At 41.3% G+C, this 14,932-nt stretch overlaps 2 protein-coding genes across 3 annotated transcripts; one reads left to right on the forward strand and one right to left on the reverse strand.

The window, feature by feature from the left end:
• The first annotated feature begins 3,558 nt into the window (after window positions 1-3,558).
• On the forward strand, window positions 3,559-4,299 carry LOC139289095 (regulator of G-protein signaling 9-binding protein). The gene has a single exon (XM_070910610.1). It carries the CDS (start codon window positions 3,559-3,561, stop codon window positions 4,297-4,299), a length of 741 nt encoding a protein of 246 aa, XP_070766711.1.
• Window positions 4,300-9,125: 4,826 nt separating this feature from the next.
• On the reverse strand, window positions 9,126-12,366 carry nudt19 (nudix (nucleoside diphosphate linked moiety X)-type motif 19). 2 transcript variants are annotated; one of them, XM_070909592.1, is made up of 4 exons: window positions 11,611-12,366; window positions 10,312-10,519; window positions 9,508-9,668; window positions 9,126-9,308 (listed from the first exon to the last, which is right to left on the reverse strand). In XM_070909592.1, the coding sequence occupies exons 1-4, from the start codon at window positions 12,364-12,366 to the stop codon at window positions 9,300-9,302; spliced, it is 1,134 nt and encodes a 377-aa protein (XP_070765693.1). In that variant the 3' UTR covers window positions 9,126-9,299. The 2 variants fall into 2 exon arrangements, with proteins under 2 accessions (XP_070765693.1, XP_070765684.1); XM_070909583.1 differs by having other exon boundaries at window positions 9,126-9,303; window positions 9,504-9,668.
• Window positions 12,367-14,932: the final 2,566 nt, after the last annotated feature.

The raw sequence follows: 14,932 nt of genomic DNA on the forward strand, positions 1-14,932 counted from the left end.
AACCCAACAGGATCATTTTTACTTTTTTTTAGGGGGTGGGGGTTACTAAATTTATCTGCAAAATAATCAGTAGGGTACTGATAGGATAAGATTTGGATCAGATTCAAATTTAGACATCCTACCAACATAATTTCATGGGTTAAGGTTAGGATTTCATGTGTGGACTCAGTTTAGCGGCACTAAATTACTCTTATTGCCAACCTAATGTCATGCCTAATGATCTGCATTGTAAACATTACACAAGGTGACACCATATCCCTTTGCTTTGTCAGTGAATTTACTGCTTATTGCTACCCTCTGTATGAAATGTGTTATGTACGAGTACGACTCGGCTCCCTTTGTCCAAACCAAATTACCACTGAAAAGAATTGGATTGTTCGTGAAGTCACAAGTTCAAAAAGGTTTGCAATTAAATCAATTTCATGTTGTCAATGTCTTGCAAAAACCTTGCACATTAAAAAATTTGCTGAGGAAGAACAGTTGACTTTTCTCACTGATGGTTAATGCTCAATCTTTGGCTTAACATTACATAAATACATGTGTTTTTTTAATCATCTATTATATATTTAGCACAAAAAACCCAATGGTACAATCACAATGTAGAAGATTTCCACTGATATTTTGGTGTACTATCTAAAATAATGCTAACAGGCTTAATTTGTGACAACAAATATTGGTCCATTCTTATGGTTTAGGCTTGAGGGCGGCATGGTGGAGCAGTGGTTAGCACCGGGAGGTAGGGCAGGGTAGAGCGGGTTGGGGGTTCGATCCCTGGCTCACCCCGTCACGTGTCCTTGAGCAAGACACTGAACCCTATGTCGTGGAGATGGAGGCCTGATCTGTAAAGCACTTTGGGAACCGTTAAGGTTGAAAAGTGCTATATAAGTGAAGACCATTTAGTATATGATTAATATCGGTATTCACTTTGAGTTCAGCCATTTTGCCTCTTCCTCATAACCCTACTAATATACATCAAGTTAAAACTTCACATTTTATATTTTTATCTCAATCAAGATGCAAATATTGCTCTTCTGGGCAACGCCAATGATACACTGGACAAGAACTCAAAGAAAAATTGCATTCATCAGTGTAAAAACATCTGGAGCTCCTCCCTATTTTGTTACTCTCCGCTGTGTACCAGCAAACCGCAGAGAGCCTCTGCACAGGAAATCACATCGAGTTTTCCATGATGTGTTCACTCTGAGAGCAATCAGACCACAGCACGTCTGACTCATCCTAACACTTGAATCTAACAGACCAGCTTATCAGCTCTTATTATAGGAACGCAGACAGACACCACAGCCAATTTCACTATGTAATCCTGCAATTCTGCCTCTATGCTGTCGGCAGTTCCATGTAAAGGTGATAAAGAAGAGATTAAACAGATATAAATCCCCAAGTTTGTAGTTGTCAACAGCCCATGGGTCTTGTTCGTATTTGTATTTGTGAATTCAGGATTGAAATAACTTGATATTTTGTGAGCTAAAAGAGTGTGTTTTCAGGAAATACACCGCACTATATAACATTCAAAGGTCAGAAATAAATTGATTTTTCAATTTTTAAAAAATGGATAGATCCATGAAATTCATATCATATAATTTTGAGAAAGAGCCATCCTAACTGTAAGAAGAAGAATCAGCTCTCGAATCGTTCACGTTCTTCTTACAATCAATCCAACTTCTGTTCATGAGCCTTTCTTTTGACGACAGCTAAACTGTAACTCCACATGCGACACGAGAGACAATGAGAATGACTGTTGACAGTTTACTGCATGTCAGTCATTGAATACCTAGTGGAAAAAAAATGACTGAAGAGAGCTTGCCAAGAGGTGAGAGGTTGCCATGGAAACGTATTCAGAGGAAAAGAACATCCATTTGCCAAGATCTTAACAAAACATCTGACTCAGCCAAGATATTTGTTATTAGTCAGACGTTACTGGCATGGCTACCAGCAGTTCAAATATATCGAACAGTACAGTACAAATAGAGCAGAGGCACATACAGGAAGATTATCATGAAATACAGAGTTGTATATGTTATATGATGACATTGCAATGAGTGAGTGAAACTAATATGAGCTAAAATAAAGTATTCTTTTTTTACAAACTAGGAATAAATGGAATAGAAGAAATAAATCCCCATGCCACAGCAGATGTCATCTTATGTAAAGCAAACAATGAGCCTCTCCCTCAGTTCCTCTGGCATCCTCTGCGCTTCAGTCCATTAGCTTTACACTGCAGTCAACGGGTCATTAGGCCCCATCCGCTTCAATAATGCAAAAAGAGCAAACCAAGCAAACACCTCGCAGCCTTATCTGCCTCTTGCCTCTCTCAACACAGCAGGAGCCAACCAGGTAAACAACACATTATCCAACCAATACTGTGTGCAACAACTGGCACCATGAACTGTGTGCAAAGCAGGTGTGTGTGTCTAATTGACTGCAAAGCATGCAACTATCAGGAAGAGAAGATGGGATGCCAATTATGCACACATCTGACACAGTTACTATCCATTTTCTATATAACTGAAAATGTAATATATCTTTATACTAACCAGGTTTAGAGTGGTTCAAATTATGGGTGTCACTTGGAAAAGTGTGTACACATTTGCTCTTACACTACCGTTTTCAAATGCTAAACTAAACCATGCTGAGTATCTCGTTAGTCAGCCATTGCTTCACTAGTCTCCGGATATGCAGCTGACATCATATGCAGGGATCCTGATGACAAATGGCAGATAGTGGCGGATAGGTTAGGGCTTTTGTGATTTGACATCCTCCCGCTGATACATATCAGAGCCCTGCCCACGTTAGGGACAGAGCAGCCAATGGCAGGATGCACTTGAGCCAGATGCCTGTGTGACCAAACCAATGGGAGCGGAGCTGCTTTGTTTCCCTGCCTGCATGGCTCTGTTTAGTGCGCACATGTGACCGCAGAAGGCGCTTACTGGTATTTAAACATCATCGATTGGGTTCAGAAGTGGACGGCTTCCCCATACAGGTAAACAAGCCAAAACACAATGGCGCGTTTGGCTCCCTGGTATGGACGCTTTGAAGCCTTTTTCTCTTTTTAACTCTCAGTGAAGCTCTCATTTTTCCCTCCGGCTGCGCATCATCTTTGAAAATTGTTCTCTCCAGAACAGCAGTTACAGGCGGATGGTGTGACACCTGTAGCTGGATCTGGATCTCAATCTCATAAAAACACAACAACACGGAGATTGGATTGTTTCACGTTCATTCAGCATCCGTCTTGCAGGAGAGGTGCTCCGGCGCTGTTTGATCTCGAGTGGGGAAGCGCAAAGGTAGCCCTAAAGCCATTTACGGACGCATTAATTTCTAAGCCGCTCTCTGTGCCTGCCTGCAGACAGGAAGGAGCATGGATAGAGAGGAATTTGCTCTGACTAGTGCGCTGAGGGGATTTGTAGAGCTGAGGGTGTGCTCCTGTGGAAACTAAACTAAGGACAGTGGCAGCTGCACCGTCTCTGACAGATCTCTCCAAGCTTCTTTTCTTTGATATTTCATATTTTTTGGCGAGGAGATACATCATCTGTTTAATCGACCATGGGGAAAGAGGAGTGCAAAACAATGCTGGACGCTTTGAACAAAGTGACCGCCTGCTACAGGCATCTGGTAATCGCCCTGGGAAGCACCTCGGACTCGCAGAACCTGCGAGAGGAGCTGAAGAGGACCCGCAAAAAGGCCCAGGAGCTGGCCGTGGCCAACAGGACTAAACTGACCTCCCTGCTCAAAGACAAGACCATCAGCAAAGAGGACCGGGCCGAGTACGAGCGCCTATGGGTGCTGTTCTCCAGCAGCATGGAGCTCCTGGAGGTGGACATGAAAAGGTCCCTGGAGATAGGGCAGGATTTCCCCCTCAAGGTGCCGACGAGACACCTCATCCAGACGGGGATGACCGGCAGCACCACCACCGTGGCGGCCCGCGCCATGAGCGTGCAGAACATGAAGTACGAGGCGGACAGCAACATCGACACGGCGGACCTCCGGGACCTGCAGTCCGAGATCTCCCAGATGAGCCAGATGATGGAGGAGATGGAGATGAAGGTGCAAGTGGCGCCGTGGGCCGTGGAGGCGAAGCAGGAGGCTGGCGCGGAGCTCAAGTCCAACATGAGTGTGGGAAATTCCTCCGTGGGTGTCATCTCCATCTGCGAAGAGGAGCCCAAAGAAGAGGAAGGAGGAGGCAGCAGGGATCCTGGCTTCGCGTCCATCTGCGCCGTGCTCGTATTCTTTGTTATCGTTACAGTCGCTGTGGTTCTCGGATATTTGGTCATCAATATGTCCTGAACTAACCAACAGCCCCCCCTCCCCCGATGGACACCCTGAGCGGCTGCCCCACGGGCGCGCGCCACCGTGGCTTCAGAGCCTCAAGAGAAAGAAAGAGGTTTTTCTGGTGGGCTTTGAGGGGACACATGAAGTTATTAATCTTTCTGGGATTTGTGAATGTATTCGGTGGAGGTGAGGAGTTGCACTAGATAAAAAAAAAGTAGAACAATAGTTTATAGGCCAGTGTGTGACATTTGGAGAGAATGGACGTCGGGCACAATTTGAGGTTAAGTATTTTGAGGGGCCAAGGGGTCGTGTATTTTTGGAAGAGGGAAAAAAAAAAAAGTCATGAAATTACGTGACAGTGTCTGGCCATCAGGATGATACAAACAACACGTAATCCAAATGGATTAGTGGAAAAGCTCAAGCGTAAATGTAGCCTACTGTTAAGTATTCCCCTTGATGTTCTGCTGATTGATGCTTTCAATTTATGAATTCAATCCAGCAAAAGTCAGATGTGCTCCAGCAGCGAGCAGTCAGAGAGGTATGGCCATGTTAGAGCCACTGTTACAGTTCAACTCTCCACATCACACAGGCTGGATGGGATCACACCTGCACTGTTACTACACTCCTGTTAGCACAGTTTGAATACTCTCATCAAATCTGTATAGCCAGATTGTAGTAGGCCTGCATCTTACTTCATTGCATTAAATCACAATGTGCTTCATGAGAGCCTTGGGACTTGAGAGACAGTCCACAGTCTTTTAATAATGCACCCATTCACTGTAAGCCTGCTCATATTCCTTTTCAGGGTTTTTTTCTTGCAAAACAGTGTTGAATGTATACATTGCAACATGTGAAATGAGGGTTTGTATATACAGACTGCTGTGTCAGATAATGTACATACATAAGTATATTTATTATAATAAAATTTTGAAACACACTTGCAAACTTGCTAGCTCCCAGGTGTTTTACAAGCAATGCCAATGCAGTTTTTGCACAAGGGCCATGAATTTCTATGAATTGAATTTCTATTGTGGGAGCTTGAGATGGAAACAGTACATCAGATGTACACAGAGGTATTTTAAGCAGAGGATTATTATCTTAGATGTAACCTCCTTGGGGTTTTAAATAGTGCTCGTTTGAAAATGGAGAGGAGACGAGCAGAGATGCTTTAGCTCCCTAATGGTTTTAGTTGTAAGAGTCTTTGAAGGTATTCCTGGAATGGTATTGGTGAACTTAAAGCTGAGGGCTGTCAGAGCGGGGGGGGGGGGGGGGGGGGGGGCGGTTGTCCTGGTCCAGTTTCAAGTCAGACATCTTAATCAGATTCTATGACTCTAAGACCAAAAGGCTGGGCTAATGTTAGTTTGCACAACAGTTTTTATGAAATAACTAACAAGAACAGGACATGATATAATGCTCTGCTATGGAAGATCACATTCCCCTTGCTGTATTAGGGTTCTAGAGAGGTTTAACTGAAAAGATGCACTTTCCGTGGCAGATCATTTTTTGGTCAGATTCACTCCGTTTCATTTTACTTCACTCCTACCTTCCTTTCACCTGATGACAATTTTGAGGACCGTTTGTAACTTATTTTCACCGTAATGGGACAGTAAAGCTCACACATACATTACAGGGGAAAACAATCTAAATATTTAAAATATTGAGTCAAAATATTTGTGGATGTTCAAAGCTCAACACTTGATTTCTTCCTCAAAACTGTATTATTATTTTGATTTTTTATCAAAAACTGGAATTGAAATGATTAATCCAAAGTTAAATAAATGAAACTATTACAGTCTCCATTTTTATAGAAAATTATAAAGCTTGTGGTACATTATTGTGAGGGAATTTATGTAGGAAACCCCAGACTGCATCACTGTTCACAGGGTCTTTGGCAGGGGGGGATTAAAACGCAGATATAGATAGAGAAGATACTGTATGGAAATCTTTTCAGGTAAAAATGTGAAGGTCAGATTTAAAGGTATAGGCAGTACATCAAAAGGGTGTAAAGTGCTATTAAACAACTATTAAAGAGAAGTGAAAATGATCAATGCTGAGATGCTACAGTAAGCATTCTGTGTCTCTCCTTTGTTACTGACTCATCATCTGGCTTGTCACTTGGTGCTTTCAGGATGAATAAATCCACATCTATTATCACAGCTGCTGGAAAACATCAGCAGTTCTTAGTTGTCATCATCATTTTACAAAATGCATTTGCTGAGTTATTGCTCCAGTGTGAGTTCTAATGAAAAGTCTGTTGTAATTGCTCGAAAATCAACATTTGCACATCTAACAAGCTCTAAATGGACCATAGTGATCATCACCTCCCCCATTCTTGAGGAGCTTCTTCCATAATTGTATACGGTTAATAGACGAAGATGAAGTATGTAATAATCTCAAAGGATCAAATGTAATTACAGCTACCCTCCTCTTCTAAGCAGACGCCTGACTCCTTGTGGGAGTAACGGGTTGCATGCAGCATTCTTATTATATTAAAAACACTTTGTGAGTGTAAAATATTCAAGGTGCAGATTAAGATAGCAAATAATTTGGGACATTACATGTTACTACTAATGCCTCTTCCTGTTTTCCCACTGTGTATATCTTATTCCAGGCTGTCTGTGTCTTCTCAGCGTCTCGATGTTGGAAACCTGTGGAGAAACATTAATAGAACATTGTAAAAAAAAAAAAAAGAATAGCTCTATTCCTAAAAGCACCGAGCACTTTTAGGCAGAACTGTGATGCATGAAAATCAGTGGCATGCTACACTCACACCCGATTCACAGTGGGCTTTCTGACATCTTGTTTATCCTCGATGTCATTTCACAGAGAGCACTAAGCTCTGCTAACAGTGAGTCATGAACCTCCCGAAAATTCACGACAGACTTATATTGTCATCCGCAGATCCAAAAATATAAAAGGCGATTAATTAAACATGGGGAAGAAAGGGAGGGGGTTTAAATAGCGGAGAAGATAAAGCCTCCTGAAGCGCTGCACTTTAAAATGTGTGCCTCACGTTTCAAGAGTAGGAGGAAAAGTCTACTTTGATGCAACTTTGAGACTGTTTTAGGCATGCTGAAATGATTTAGCTGCAATCTCTGTTATGTAAGCTGCTTCTCAAAATAGCCACAGCATCAAAGTTTTAAGCGCATGTGCTTCATTAGGTAAAAAAATGACTATATTACAGGTGAGTAAATCGACATTCTCGATAGATGTTTGGAGGAGTTTTCATTTGAACTCATGCATGACGGTGCCATCTATGTGCTTCACTCCGTTGCTTGGAAACAAATAAACTAAGCAGACTGGTTCACAGAGAGGCGAGCTACACACTTGGCAGAGACAGACCACTGCATCGTCACCTCATCTGGATGAAGATGATGGGTTTCCAAGGCTGTGGGTTGCCATAGAAACCCTCAACTGACTATCCACCACAAACGGCACAGAAGGCTGAGCAATGTTATTTCAACTCAGCCCCTCCCTTTCTGCCACCACCATCCTACACACACACACACACACACTCAAAGCACTCTGAGGCAGGAGGAGATGCAGCGTGAGGACAGAGGAGGGCAGCGCTGAACAGGGGACAAAACCTCAGCATCCTCCCCCACGCTGACAGACGAAATGTGTCAAAAAGATGAAAATCAGATTGAGCTGTGCTGGCCTGTCCTAATGTGTGAGAAGGAAGTGCTTCAATCAGGTCAGAGTCAGTGTCTTTAGGGTACATTTCCTTAAGTGACTTTGATGTGGAGAGAGACAAATTCAAAATCAATAGATTTAAATCACTCTTCCCACTCTATATAAAGATCTTTCCCTCTCTTCCTTCTTTCTGCATATATATATCTATATCTTTTTGATGCCGTTAATTCAACGCTCTCCCTGATTCAGCCTCTTTCTGCTCATCTCAGCAGCTGACTGGTCTGTCACGTCTAAAGTGCACTTGGTGACTCTGTGCCAAAAACATAAGAAATTATGGCCAGAAATTGTGCTCCTTAAATATATATTCTATATTTAGTTTGTTTTGAAAACGTATTATGCTTTTTTTTTTATAACACTTACAGTAAAACATTATGTTGATCAACACTGACATGTTTCCAGTGCATTATACTGCTTATATTGTATAAAAAAGGCAGAGAAATTAAAAGAAAGAAGCTTCATTATGAGCGCTATCGATCTATATCAGGCCAGAGTGATGGTTGTGTAGATATTATAGCTCCATCTACACAGTTACTTTATATTAATTGCCCTTTAAGAGCATGCATTGTGAACATACAGTAGATGTGAACATTTGTCAAGCACCCATTAGACTTATTATTAGACTTGTTTTCACTATGTGCATCACAAACCATCATAAGCACAAATCACCTGAAAGCAGTTTGAAACAGCATCAGTAAAAAGATCAAATTAATAATGAACAAATTGATCCGTTTAATAATAAATGGATTTTTAAATGGCAGACACTGACTACAACCCATGACAGAGATTATTTCTTATGAGTTATCAATTTGCCATGAAGGACACCACTGTGAGCAGGGAAGACACCCAAAGGAGAAAGGGTGGAAGTCCTGCAGTGCCTCCACCACTGACATATGCACTCCTACTGGGAGGGACCACCATAATACACACCCACCCACCCACCCACCCACAAATGCACACATCACCTATTAGCTGCAGGTGTAGTCTATAAATCCCTTTGATATATTTAGTAGTCAGTCTGTTACTATGGTTACAAGCTAAATTTGGTCAATATAAAATGGTTCATATTATTCTTTATAGTTAGGAGCAAACTAAAATGTAAAAAGGTCCTTTCCTTAAGATATTCTTCATATCTCACCACAGGAGTGGTCCAGGGGGGTCCCTAGAAATTCAGGGTACAATAAACAATTACAACAAAGTCAGATTTAATGTTTATATTTGTTTTATATCTATTTTATAAGGAATGGGCTCCATTAATCAAACTAAACCCAGCAGCTTAATTCTGCCTGAACCACTTCAAGTCTGATGATCCTCTTCTCCTCACTTTACCTGTGCTGAAAATAGAAATGATTGTGAACCTTGAAATCCTCTGTACAATAAGGCCATTAGCAATCACTTCAGATTTGTCAATTATAAATATGTTACTTAAAAAAAAGTCATAGATCTCTCTTGATCTGATGGCAATGACAAGTACAGCATGAAGGGTCAAAGTCAAGGCTGACTTTTTGAGTCATATGGGGGGACTTCACCTACAACGGGGAGCAGATGATTGTACTTGGGCGTGATGGTGACCTGTAGAGTTGTATTGTATGGATCTAAGATCACAATACGGTGCAGTCCAGAATCATCCTGAGTGTCTGTGCTCGTATCCACCTTAGCCTCTCCTGAAGCATCCAACGGGTAAAGTTTGTCACCTGGAAAGAGTGGAGAGAAACAAATGGTTAATCAATCATGAGCATTCAATCCCATGAAAAGACCAAAAACACTATACTATAATACTTTCCAACTTCCTCACCCTGTCTGTGACTCTCAGCCTGAAGCCCATTCCTTCGTACTCCAGATATAAATCTTTACTGTGGTACTGGGCACGGTTGGTTTTAGCAAACATTACTAGAACAGGAATAAATAATGCATTTGTTGTGGACTACTTTCAGCAGCTGACTGGGTGTGATAGTGAGCATTTACGGCATTAGGATGGAGTATGTGGGACTGACTCAAAATAAACTACAGTGCCCACAAAATAAACTACAGTGCCCACATGTATTGAAGGACCATGTTGTCACCCAGTGAATAATAAGCTCTATCAGGCTTTGATTACACAGACAATTCTTGTTTGTAGGTTCAATTCATTGTTGGCTTGTTGACAATAACAAATATATAGAATATCATTTCACATTAATTCATCCTATCATAAAGCTGCACTAAATACATAATTTAGTGTAGCCATACGATCAATATAATATTATATACAATATACAATTTAGAGCAGCCAAACATCAACTTGGCATGCTTCAGTGCTCGTTGGGATGTGGATTAGATGAGGTAGACAATCAGCACCTGGCAGCAGCGACATGTAGCGGTCATCTTTTGAGAAAACAACAGGCAGCCACTGTTCGCAGCCCTCTGTGGCTCGCTGGCCGGAGAAGTTGTGGAGGTCATTCAGCAAAGGGAAGCGGCACATGCGGCTGAGCTCATAGAGCTGTGGGGGGGCGATCCACAACTCCCGTTCCTGGTAGCTCTGCAGGACCTCTGAGGGGGAGGACCACTGAAAGACACAGAGAGGGGTGTTTAACAGCTGTACAAGTGTGTCATCTTTCTTTTACTTTGGTAAATGAAATGGCACTAAATACTGCAGTAGCCATAAACTTGATCAGCTGTTGCTATGCAGAAGACACCAGCCAGAGCCACTGTTCTAAAAAGAAACACTGCACAATATTTGTGTGACTGACCCAAAGTGAAAACCACTGTGCTCTTTGGCACTTATTGGTGATTTAAGTTATGTACAGTCTTATACCTCTGCTTTTATAGTTAATGAACCATTTTTTAAAGCAGTTTCTTACTGTCAATATTAATGATTGAGAAAGGACAGTTTCATGCCCATCCAAGTGTTGGAAATACTCAAACATCCTGTCAAGTAACGTTTCCTTTAGGCCAAAATTTAACCTGGCCAACTACAGTCTTGAGTTATTATGGAGCCAAGATCTCGTGGCTATTAGAGGGGCACGGCATTTAATGTGCCACACCTGTCATGTCATTATATTACAATTTATCATAGTTTAATAATCATGAAGCAAGATTGAGTAATTCGGGAAACTGATGTTATCAGTTTTCATTTCATTTGCACTTGACAGCTGGTAAACTTCAGCAACAACACTTTGCTTGCATACTGAATAATATGTTTTATAGTATAGTAAAAACAAACCTGTCAGTGCTCTTTAGTGGACAAACCATGTAATGGAGACACTGTTTCTAAATAACCTCATACCTGTTGTGGCATTTCTGCACTGCAATTTCTTGACATATCTGAAATAAGATAATATTGGCCTTTACATCTGCTCGGCCAATTTATCGATCTCGCTCTGATATTCAGTTTACTGTCACACAAGACAGCCAGAGAGCAGAAAGTCCACACGACGGAGAGGCTAACAAATGAATCAGAATACTTGTGATTCATTTTCAGTCACTGATTAATCAATACATTGTTGCAGCTGTAATGACTGCATCTTTTTTTGTCTGCACACTTACTTAGCCATTTATTTCATTCTTTGGAATTAAAATTTTTATTTCCCTGTAGAGCACTTTGGTTAACATTTCCTGAATCAATAAATTGATTGACTGATTTAGGCTATGTATCACCTGAAATCGCACTATTTCCTTTTCATCTTGGAGTGTGTGTGGGATCTCCTGCAGGCAGCAGATGAAGAACACTGTGTCAAACCTCGTCACACCGTATCGGCCGGCGGGAGTCAACCAGTTGCCCCACTCATGTAAAGCCCAGATGTTGGGCAACACCTCCAACTCTCTGCACATCCTGATGAAGTTGGAGGGGTTTTGGTTCACCAGAGCCCTCCACTTGGCGAGTTCACTGCTGCACAGCTCGTGTACTTTGTAATGTAGCGCCTGATCAGTGAAGCACATTTCCTCTATAGTGTTTAACAAACGATTCTCCTCTAGTTTAGACACAACCAGGAGCACACCAGACTCCTCAAACGTCTCCCTCAAGGCGCAGATGCGGAAGGCGACCTCCCCCGGGATGGGAGAGCCCAGTTTCAGTCGGTCTGTGGCGAAGATTGGAGGTCTAGTCTCCATGGGCTGTTTGACACTTCTTAAACCAAAATTAGGCGAGTTCCTGAAAGATTTGAAAATGTCCAGCCATTCACTGGAGAAGTCCGAGGAGTCCACCATGCCGCCCGGAAACACATAAGCATTGGGCATGAACCCACTTTTACTGCTTCGCTTGAGCAGTAAAACGTCGTAATCAAAGCTGGACTTGTGCGGCAGGTGTGACGACGTCTGCGGTGTCCTTGACGATAAAGTGTCCGCGCCGAGCCTCCGGCCTGCGGCTAAAATAAGAGTGGCCGCCTCCTTCCAGTGCTTCAGAGCGGTGTTCATCCTAAAAACAGCAGCGTGTTTTCTTAATTCTCACTCAATGCTTCTGAAAGTTACAGTCACCTAGTTGCTCAGCACAGCCGGCTGTCTCGCGACTTTTGTTTTGATGGAAGTGACGTAATTCGGGACAGACACGCGCACATGAGCCACGAGCTGCTATCGCCCCCTGCAGGCTGAATGACCTATCTGCAGAGAGACAGGTGCCCCTTACAGACAATTTCTTTAATTCTTCTTTCACTGTGTGCTGCCCTCAAAATATTCAAAATCTAATCATTACTGTGTTTTGCAAAACATGTTGGATTAATCAGGAAGCCCAGATATCCCAACATCTATTCATTTAACAGGGACGTGACTGACATTGATCAATAACATTTCTCTCCTTATATTTCTTTTGCAAAGTACTGGATGTAATTGAATATAACTGTCCACACAACCCACCAACTATGCTACGTTATGATACTGCTCTATTTGGATAAACTGTAAACCTGATGTTTCATTTTCTATTATGGTTCATTAACAGTACAATTAAGTAAGTACAATTAAAAAAACATTACATTTAACAGCATATTTGTGCTACTTTATATCAAAATAAAACCTATTTCCTCACTGCATTGCTTTTGATGTAATAATTGTTCTACAATCTACTGGGAGATGTTTTTACATTGGTGTGAACCTAACACTAAAAAAAACTGGAAACTGAAATATCAGTTTAGTAATCAAATATGACACAATATTTGAATCCTTACAAACACCTTTAATTGCTCGCAAGCAATGAGTCAGCATTACACAGACACTGACTTATTAGAGGCAGTCTCCAGTCGGTACTTATAGTACTTTGAGATGACGCACATTAGCTGTAGACAAAGAACTGGATGCACATGATGTCACCCAAATTGTCATGACCTTTCCTTACTGGGTCATTTTCTTGGCTTAAGAACATATATCTTCTCTTATCCTTTGTGTGTTACATCATCTCAAAACATTCACCACCTGCCTTTACTTCTTTAACCTTTCCACATACACACATCCCGTTGATATTGGAAGATACATCATTCATTTCACTGAAGAAGTAAGAGGGAGGCCTCAGCCTCCCTTCCAGACTCTTTTATAATGAGCTTTCTTGTATTCACTTTCACAATATTGTTTTTAATTCCAACTTTTCATACTGAGAAAGGCATGTTCATATTGGAAAACACAATTATTAAAAAGGTATTGGGTAAAGGTCTTTGACTTACTCTGGCTTCAACATGATGTTTAAATCATTAAAATTTTTGTCATTTTGCATAGTTCAATCCACTCCAAACTCTGCTGCTGTAACAATTTCAAAGATTTAACTCTAAATCGTTCTGCTTTTTGGCAGTTCAGCTTCATGTGAGTTTGACATTTCAATGATGGCAAATTGTCTCTATGTTAAAATGATCTGACTACGTTTTCTACACAGTGTACACAGTCTCAGCTCTGTCTGGGGAATACTTTCTTCCTCAGTTAGTTGATATGTAGCACTGAAAGTACACAGGCTCACAGAGACTGAATTTGTTGCTGTAAATGCACTTAGTCAGATCCTAAGCCTCACTGAGTGAGCCTGAAACTTGCACTCTGTTATTGGTTAGAAGGTCTTGTTCTCAGGGTTACTGAGTTCATATGTATTCTTGTGTTAGCAGATTACCACGAGCAGGCGAGGCTGTCTGTCTGCGGCAACTGCAACAAATTCTCTTACAAGCTTCATAAAAACATGTCCTTTGTATTTCAGCAAGTACCTCAAGAGCTGCAGCGACCGGAGGAAGTCAGAGTTACAAACCAGTTGTGGATTAGACAGTAAAACTTCAAAATTGTTGTCATTTGACTATTCGTGTGTGTCCTGTGTCATTTTGTTGGGGATGTCATCTGTGGGATTAAGTGCCTAAATGAAGAAATTGAAATAGTGTAAATAAATAGCATACTGTGCAAACCTTCTACTTATTTCTGTTTATCACTGAGAATATATCATACTACACCCTGCATATTCAGTTTTTGAAAGTTATTTCTACCTATGATTTTGAATGTTAAGAAATTCAATAAAAATCATGCCTTGCAGATACATTACAGTCATAGAAAACAATTCCAGTGTACGTCTTTCTTTTTTTCCTACCATATGGACAAATTATTCTCATTTCAAGGGATATTATAAAAGCTGGAGCTTCCACACATGCATACGCAAGGGGTCAACAAAACAGAAACTTGACTTGAAGTGGAGACACATGTGTAATAAAATCTGATAATAAAAAGGTCTGCTCAGGCACAGAGAGCCTTTTGAGGAGAAGGAGAGAGCCGGAGTAGAAAGGGAATGTAACACACACACACACACACACACACACACACACACACACACACACACACACACACAAAGGGGTGTCATATATCCTTATCAAAGAGGCATTGTGAGGGAAGTCAGGCTTGGTAAGCTCAGAGAGGAGGAAGTACTTCAGAGTTTTCTGTTTTCTTTCTGAAAATTGAAACTGTCCTGAAAGTGTTGGCGGTGTAAAAACTAAACAAAAAAAACAAAAACAAAAAACAGATGAAATGGTTTGTA

This window comes from Enoplosus armatus, chromosome 1 (genome assembly GCF_043641665.1).
Source record: "Enoplosus armatus isolate fEnoArm2 chromosome 1, fEnoArm2.hap1, whole genome shotgun sequence".
Classification (NCBI taxonomy): Eukaryota; Metazoa; Chordata; class Actinopteri; order Centrarchiformes; family Enoplosidae; genus Enoplosus; species Enoplosus armatus.

Coding starts and splice junctions, on each gene's coding strand:
- nudt19 (XM_070909583.1), bottom strand. CDS start 12,366: ATGAACACCGCTCTGAAGCACTGGAAGGAGGCGGCCACTCTTATTTTA. Junction 10,520..11,610: donor AGGAAATAGTGCGATTTCAG/GTGATACATAGC, acceptor TGTGTCTTTCAG/TGGTCCTCCCCCTCAGAGGT. Junction 9,304..9,503: donor TCATCTGCTCCCCGTTGTAG/GTGAAGTCCCCC, acceptor TTTTCAGCACAG/GTAAAGTGAGGAGAAGAGGA.
- LOC139289095 (XM_070910610.1), top strand. CDS start 3,559: ATGGGGAAAGAGGAGTGCAAAACAATGCTGGACGCTTTGAACAAAGTG.